Genomic DNA, 8304 nt, shown 5'->3' with positions numbered 1-8304 from the left:
ACCCTCAACAAATGACAGTTCCCACACTTCTTGGGGGGGGGGGAGTCATGTGTTTTTAAATATATGGTCTAATTTACCTAGGAGTGCTAATTTTCACTCATTTGGTCCATTAAATGCTTCTTCTTACCTTTCCTCCAGGTGTTTCCTCGCCTCCAGGGAGGATCAAAAAACCATCGCTTTGCCCCCGCCCTCCCAGAAACAGACATTTTGATTGGGCACCTCCCCACAGTTGTCATGGTGACAGCCAATCAGGAGCGTCCCTAAGACCCGTTAAGGTAGAGCCTAGGGGAAACCTCAGACCTGGGGTCTGAATGTGGCCCTCTAAGCCTTGCTATTCGGCCCTCAGGACTCTCCAGGCCACACATTCTACTGGCACCGGTCCAAACTTTCCTTGTGTGGTTATTTATTTTCCCCCCCTGACTGGAATATATCTTTGAAGGGTGATACCACCACCGGGAACACACACAGCCTACCCTCCGAATATTTCTCCCATGAAAAGGGGACGTCCCATTCCATAATGATAATTTTACTATTTATTCCTCACACATCTTACTGGGTTGCCCCAGCCGCTCTGGGAAGCTTCCAACAAATATATATGCTGCTATGAGGTGCTTTGTTTTGTTTTGATAAAATGTATGATAAAATGGGTCGAGAATCCTACTTGAGTACTCAAAGTGTTTGTCCCTCATAGCCTCCAACGTTGATCCAGTGAAAACAGGGATATCTCTTTTCTATTATTATTATTATTATTATTATTATTATTATTATTATTATTAGTCACCCAGCCACTCTGGGTGGCTTCCAACAAATATAAAAAATAATAATAAAATGTTAAACATTTTTTTTTAAAAAAAAAATCCTATGCAGGGCTGCTTTCAGATGTCTTCTAAAGGTTGCACAAGGGTTGCATAACTCCATACCCTCCAACATTTCTCCAGCATGAAAATAGGGATGTCCTAAGGAAAAGCGGGGCATTCTGGGATCAAATCAGAAACCAGGACGGCTTCTGTAACTTTGGGACTGTCCCTAAAAAATAGGGACACTTGGAGGGTCTGACCTGGCAGAAGTCTGTGGAAGAGGAAGGATGGATGTTTTATCACCACCACCTTTTATTTAATTTAATTTAATTTAATTTAATTTAATTTAATTTAATTTAATTTAATTTAATTTAATTTAATTTAATTTAATTTTAATTTATTTTATTAGATTTATTAGATTTATATACCGCTCTTCGTCAAAAGATCTCACAGAATAAAATACAAGGTAAAGCGCAAGTTAGCAATTAAATGAAAACAGCAAAACAAGACCACACCCCCTCCAGACACATTTAAAAGGCTGTAGAATATTTACCAGCCAAAGGCCTGGTTAAAGAGTAACGTTTTCGTCTGGCGCTTAAAAATATATAATTAAAGGCGTGTGGCGAATCTCCCTGGGGGAAAAGAGCACCACACAAACAGGGAGGCACCACAGAGAAGGCCCTCTGGACCTCGTGTGGAGGAAGAAGGGTTTCAGATGATGAATGCAGAATCCAGAACGGTTTATATGGGGAGAGGCACTCCTTCATGTTTATTCATTTATACTCCGCCTTTTCCCCTGGCAGGACTCAAGGCGGCTTACAGATAAAAGGGAGAATGGCTAAAAACATGGAAGGAAAATCATTTAAAAAAATAATCAAACATGTATAGATTTAAAACCGTATACATATAGTTTAAAATACACAGATAATTACACACAAACACACAGAAAAGCCCAACACGGCATCAGCCCTTTCATTAAAAGCAGCCAGTTCCCCAAAGCCTGTTGGAACAAGGTCTAGGGCAGGCTTCCTCAACCTCGGCCCTCCAGATGTTTTTCGCCTACAACTCCCATGATCCCTAGCTAGCAGGACCAGCGGTCAGGGATGATGGGAATTATAGTCTCAAAACATCTGGAGGGCCGAGGTTGAGGAAGCCTGGTCTAGGGTGTTGCATAGCCTTAGATCTAGAGATTTACTGCATTGGCCTGAATATAAGCCTCACTTTCCCCCCAAATTCCAACCATGAAAAGTTAAAGTGTGGCTTATATTCGCGACGGGACGCGGGTGGCTCCCGTTGCTTGGTCCCTGCTCCTGCCAACCTAGCAGTTCAAAAGCATGTCAAAGTGCAAGTAGATAAATAGGTACCACTCCGGCGGGAAGGTAAACGGTATTTCCGTGTGCTTCTCTGGTGCGCCAGAAGTGGCTTAGTCATGCTGGCCACATGAGCCGGAAGCTGTACTCCAGCTCCCTCAGCCAATAAAGCGAGATGAGCGCCGCAACCCCAGAGTCGGCCATGACTGGACCTAATGGTCAGGGGTCCCTTTATCTTTACCTTTTTATATTCGCGACCTTACGGTATGCAGCCCGGAGTGCGGGGCAAACAGCGCCAGGAGTGCCACAAAGCAGCACCCACCCCATGCGTAGTCCCCCGTCCTCTCCCCCAAGGCCGGGAAGGTGAAAGGCCGCTGGCAACGCAGCGAGCCTCCCCCTCCCGCCGCCCAGTATGCCGCCAGGAGCAGCAAGGAATGGAGCTGCTTATATTCGGGTATTTTATCTCTCCCTCCCTACAATTTTAAAGGTGTGGCTTATATTCAGGTGTGGCTTATATTCGGGCTAATACGGTATTTACAGTGTACCCCTGTACTCAGAAGCAGACCCTACTGAGTTCAAAGGGACTTCTCCCTAGGTCAGTTGTAGCCTCACCCATCCCAGGTTCTTACCTTAATAATAATAATAATAATAATTTTTATTTATATCCCGCCCTACCCAGCCGAAGCCGGGCTCAGGGCGGCTAACAACAATAAAATAGTACAACATTCTAAAATCATTCCACTATAAAATTAATTCAACTCAAAATGATGGCAACCATTAGGCTAAAGTTCTGTGAAGATTGCCAAAGGAGGGAGTCAGGCTGTGCCCTGGCCAAAGGCTTGGTGGAACAGCTCTGTCTTGCAGGCCCTGCGGAAAGATGTCAAGTCCCGCAGGGCCCTAGTCTCTTGTGACAGAGTATTCCACCAGGTGGGAGCCACAGCCGAAAAAGCCCTGGCTCTAGTTGAGGCCAGCCTAACCTCTCTGTTGCCTGGGACCTTCAGGATGTTTTTGTTTGAAGACCGTAAGTTCCTCTGTGGGACATACCAGGAGAGGCAGTCCCATAGGTACCTTCCTTACCTTCCTTTAAAGAAGTGAGAGCAACATTGCAATCTCACAATAACCCTTTTGAGGTAGGCGGGAATTCAAGGGACTTGGCCACAGGCACTCACTGTGAGGTGAGATCTGAACCGGACTTTGCTCCATCCATGCCCACCATGCCTTCCAGCACATTGTGCCACATCATTCCCAAATCAGTGCACTTCCTTTGGGAATAAGGAAGTTCGGGGGGATGAAGGCCATTGCAATATATATAGATATAAATAAACAAAAAGAGGAAGGGAACCCATTTAGAAAAGGACTGAAAGGTACAGAGAGGTCTCCAGGTGGGAGCTTCAGGGTTTATTTCTGGAATAGACTTCAGACGACACTGTGCAGTGGTATGTCTCGTTCCCTTGCTTGCCCGTTGGCCAGCTTTGGATCTGCGATGAAGTCCAAGTCTTTTGGCAAGGGTCACAGGTCTTTTCTCCTGCTGCAGGCTGCGTGGCTGCCCACTGGCGTGCGGTTTTGGGTACTGCAAGTTCCATCCGTCCAGTGTTCCTACTGCCCCCTCCTCCAGTCTTCTACCGTGAAAGCCTTTGAATCCCATCTCCTTGGGCTCCATCTTGTCTCACCAGAAGCTTTCTCCGTTGGCACCTCTGAAGGTGGCATAATATGTGCTGCCCCCCTCCAGTCGTGACCCCAGACCGCTCTGTAGCTCCACCTGTGTCAATATCGCTTTAAGCATCTGTTCTTCCCCTCCCTACAGCAGCTCCAACAAGTCACACAGCTCCATCTGCCTTAATCGATCCTAGTGTTGAGCGATCTGGAAGTGTCTTTGTTTAAGAGGGCTCCTTTCAGCCAGGTGTTTTTCGCCACCTGCCCCACTCCAGGCCGAGAGGCTGGGCTGAACTGAAGCAGTAGGGCGATGAGGGCTTTGCAGGCCTCGGGCAACGGGCCCAGGCCGTCTGGGTAGAACACCCCCTTCTTCTGTCGGCGTGGCATGCTGTGGATGTGGGTGTCATCAAAGGGCATGCAGCCAGTCACCATCACATAAAGGACGACCCCCAGGCTCCACACATCATATTTCTTCGGGTCGTAGGGGATGCCCAGCAGTACCTCAGGGGAGGCATAGGCAGCCGATCCGCAGTAAGTGGTGCTCAAGTCTGGATAGCCGCGGGACTCCCTGCCAAAGCCAAAGTCGGTCAGCTTTGCTCGGCGCCCGTCGGCAGTGAGCAGCACGTTTTCGCACTTGAGGTCCCGGTGCACCAAGTTCCGGTCGTGCAAGTAGCGCACGGCAGCCACTACCTGGACGAAGATGTCCCGGGCGTCTGGGACGCAGGGCAGCTTCCCCAGCTGTTGCACCAGCTGCAGCAGGTCGGTGGAAGCGGCTTCCATCACGATGTAGAGCTTCCCATTGCAGACTTCGATGAACTCAAAGACGCGTACAATGTTTGGGTGGCGGATGGCTCGTAAGATGGACAGCTCTCGCGGGAGAAACTTGTGGACGAAATCGGGGGGTGCCCGGCGTCGGTCTACCACCTTGATGGCTAGTGGCCCCTTGTATTTGGCCGAGGTGGCTACTCTCACCTTAGAATAGCTCCCCTCCCCCAGTGTTTGGCCCAGCTTGTAGCCAAGCTCACTTAGCCACCTGTCCCCTCCAGAACTCTTCGACATGGTGCAGGGTGCCGCGGAGAGCTCTGACGGGTTTGACCGGGACTTAGATATTAAAACTGGGACCGGAGGCTTTAACCCATTGTGTGTGGTAGATGTTAACCTGCACCCCCTCCCATGTTGCCACTGAGTGCTTAAGACAGCAGCTTTATACAACCTTACCCCAGGGTATTGTGATGTGCTAGAGGTGTCATGGGGTCACCCATCCTTGGGTTGCCAAGGCTGCTGTGCTTGCCTCCTTCATTTCACCTATACTTGTAGGACACGCACAAAACTCAGTGGTCGTAACATCTCTCCTACGATTACCAGTGTACCTCTATTCCTTTGGTCTAGAGTTAGGGCAATGTGGTCACAAGGACTTCAGCAAAAGCGTTCCCGATGGGAGTTTTATTCTACACTGCTATAGCCTTCACAAGAAGTGAGGTTGATGGGGGAACATCTGGTGCCTCCACCTCGAAAGATCTCAGGTAGCTTGCTGGAAAATGTCCCCTTCTGAATTCCCAGAGAACTGCTTTGTCCCTGTTGTCCAGTTCTGTTAGTTCAATAAAGGTTCTTGCTGTTATCACTTTGTCCTGCCTTGTGGGAACTCACCTACACTTCAATAAACATGCTCAGTTAAAACCAAAAGGTGTGGGAACAGGAGTACCCCTTTAAACAGTTGCAAGGTAAAGCTTAGGTTAGGCTTATTGGTTGTAAGTTAAGAAAATGACCACTTGGTTGTCTATTAGGCTCCCTCCAGATCTGTGTTTTGCTGCCCCTTGTTCAATTCGAAAGGTTTTGTGGGCCATGATATCCTTCCAGGGTTTAGGCGAGTCCCCACGTATCCAAGTAGCACATTTCCCCCCCCCCTCCACCTCCCTGATCTGGTTGGGCTCTAATCTTCTGGGTCAGGTTTGGACTTTGTCTAGTCTTATTGATGACTATTAGGCTGTTATGTCCACCTGCCCATTTCCCCTGTAGCCCAGAGCAGCAGGTCTGCTGCTTCCAAACTGCAAGCCCTCTTGGCTGGCCACGACCGAGAATCCTGACATTGAAATCAGGCCCGTTTGACAGAGCTATCTGCATAGAAAGAGAACGGAGAAGGTTTTGAACGTCCTGCCCAACATCCATCGCTGTGCAGGGCCAGACCCACAGAGACTTTCCATTCGGTCGGATCCTAGAGTTTCTATTGAAGTGGTTTAGTCATAAAAACGCCTTTCTGCAGAGGCAACCATCCAACTTCCTGGCTTCATGGAACGATGGGAAATGAGGGGGAGGGGTTGGTTGGGGACGTGGAAGAAGCAGCAAGCTACGTTTACGAAAGCCAATAATTAAAACCAAAGCGGAGGAAAAAGAGCGAGAGAAGCAAGTATCCACTTCCAAAAATGTTAAGTCTAGGAGTTTGCATGCCACGAAGGTGATTATTTTAGCACAGGAGGAAAACCGAGCCACTGGCCAATTGTAGGATGCCATCTACTTTTGTGGGCAGCTTATTAACTCCAGGCGCTTAACGTGGATGAATCATAGCTACAGCTCTTTGGTGCCCTTTTTAGCACGAGCAAAAACCGTACCAAGAAAGCAGTCATAAATGGTGTGAGGGTTTTTCCCCTAGTTTTCATTTGGAGGTCAGAATTCCCCTTTCCCTCACCTTGCTCAGTCCCCCTGGAGAAATTCAGAAATGTTCCCCGTCCCCAGTCCCTAATGGAACAGACATGCTGGGTGCATCTAGACACACCCAAAAAGTGATTTGGTTATGGTTTTCCCAGTAGTGATGTATGGAAGTGAGAGCTGGACCATAAAGAAGGCTGATCGCCGAAGAATTGATGCTTTGGATTATGGTGCTGGAGGAGACTCTTGAGAGTCCCATGGACTGCAAGAAGATCAAACCTATCCATTCTCTTTTTTTTTTTTTAAAGATGTTTATTGGAATTTTAAACAGTAGAACAAACTTCACAATCAAACCAAAAAAAAGAGAAAAAAAAAGAAAAAGCATTATCACAATCAAATAAAAACAAAAAAATGCCATACAAAACATAAAAAATGGAAGAAAAAAGACCTAAAAAAGACATATAAATCTAGTTTCTTACTTATTATTTTCATATCCTTCCTTCCTGACTTCCTCACATCTCCCTTTTCTGTGTTCCCTTTTTACACAATCATATTCAGCAATGCCTTACCCTTTTTCAAATCTTATTCTATATTATACCTTTCAACTATTATGTCTCCAATTTTTCCCCTTACAACATTATTTAAGTTTGACATAATGTTATTCTAAGTCTTTCACCCTTATTTCTCATAAAACATTTTTACATATTTCTTTCAGCTATGCCACTAATGCCGTATTATCTTTATATCCTGCATCGTTTTAACATTCAAACATTTTGCAATATTTTTGCAGGTAGTCTTTAAATTTCTTCCAATCCTCTTCCATTTGCTCATCTCCCAGGTCTCGGATTCTGCCGGTCATTTCTGCCAATTCCATGTAGTCTATCACTTGCATCTGCCATTCTTCCAGAGTGGGCAAATCTTGTGTCTTCCTGTACTTTGCGATGAGTATTCTTGCTGCTGTTGCTGCGTACATAAAGAAAGTTCTATCCTTCTTTGGCACCATTTGGCCGACAATGCCCAGAAGGAAGGCCTCTGGTTTCTTAAGGAAGGTATATTTAAATACCTTTTTCAATTCGTTATAGATCATTTCCCAGAAAGCCTTAACCTTTGGGCACGTCCACCAAAGGTGAAAGAATGTTCCCTCAGTTTCCTTACATTTCCAACATTTATTATCAGGCAAATGATATACTTTTGCAAGCTTGACTGGAGTCATGTACCACCTGTATATCATTTTCATAATATTTTCTTTTAAGGCATTACATGCCGTGAATTTCACACCGGTGGTCCATAACCATTCCCAGTCAGCAAACATAATATTATGACCAATGTCCTGCGCCCACTTAATCATAGCTGATTTGACCGTTTCATCCTGAGTGTTCCATTTTAACAGCAGATTATACATTCTTGAAAGTACCTTAGTTTTAGGTTCTAACAATTCTGTTTCTAATTTCAACTTTTCCACCCTGGAAGCCTATTTTTTTATCCATATTAAAAACCTCCCTAATTTGATAATAATGTAGCCAGTCTCGCACTTTATCTTTTAGTTTCTCAAAACTCTGCAATCTCCATGTGTCTCCATTTTGTTCTAATATCTCCCAATATTTCGGCCACTTGGCCTCCATACTGAGTCTTTTCAGAGCCTTAGCTTCCATAGGCGACAACCACCTTGGGGTCTTGTTTTCTAATAAATCTTTATATCTTGTCCAGACATTAAATACTGCTTTCCTGACAATATGGTTCTTAAATGCTTTATGAGCTCTGACCTTGTCGTACCACAAATATGCATGCCACCCAAACGCATTATTAAACCCTTCCAAATCCAAAATGTCAGTGTTTCCCAGAAGTAGCCAATCTTTCATCCAGCAGAATGCTGCTGATTCATAATATAGCTTCATGTCTGG

At 45.8% G+C, this 8304-nt stretch overlaps 1 protein-coding gene across 1 annotated transcript; it reads right to left on the bottom strand.

Annotated features, from left to right (window-relative positions):
* Positions 1-3484: 3484 nt before the first annotated feature.
* Positions 3485-4959, bottom strand: LOC309349366 (testis-specific serine/threonine-protein kinase 6-like). Its single transcript, XM_081875201.1, has one exon. It carries the CDS (start codon positions 4817-4819, stop codon positions 3944-3946), a length of 876 nt encoding a protein of 291 aa, XP_081731327.1. The 5' UTR covers positions 4820-4959; the 3' UTR covers positions 3485-3943.
* Between the last annotated feature and the right edge of the window lie 3345 nt (positions 4960-8304).

Source organism: Podarcis erhardii, assembly GCF_964252035.2.
Source record: "Podarcis erhardii genome assembly, chromosome: 1".
NCBI classification, from domain to species: domain Eukaryota; kingdom Metazoa; phylum Chordata; class Lepidosauria; order Squamata; family Lacertidae; genus Podarcis; species Podarcis erhardii.
The sequence above is the reverse complement of the archived record's forward strand: the minus strand, read 5'-3'. Positions and strand labels throughout refer to the sequence as shown.

Excerpts from the sequence above, each read along its gene's own strand:
- LOC309349366 (XM_081875201.1), bottom strand. The coding sequence starts at position 4,819 with ATGTCGAAGAGTTCTGGAGGGGACAGGTGGCTAAGTGAGCTTGGCTAC.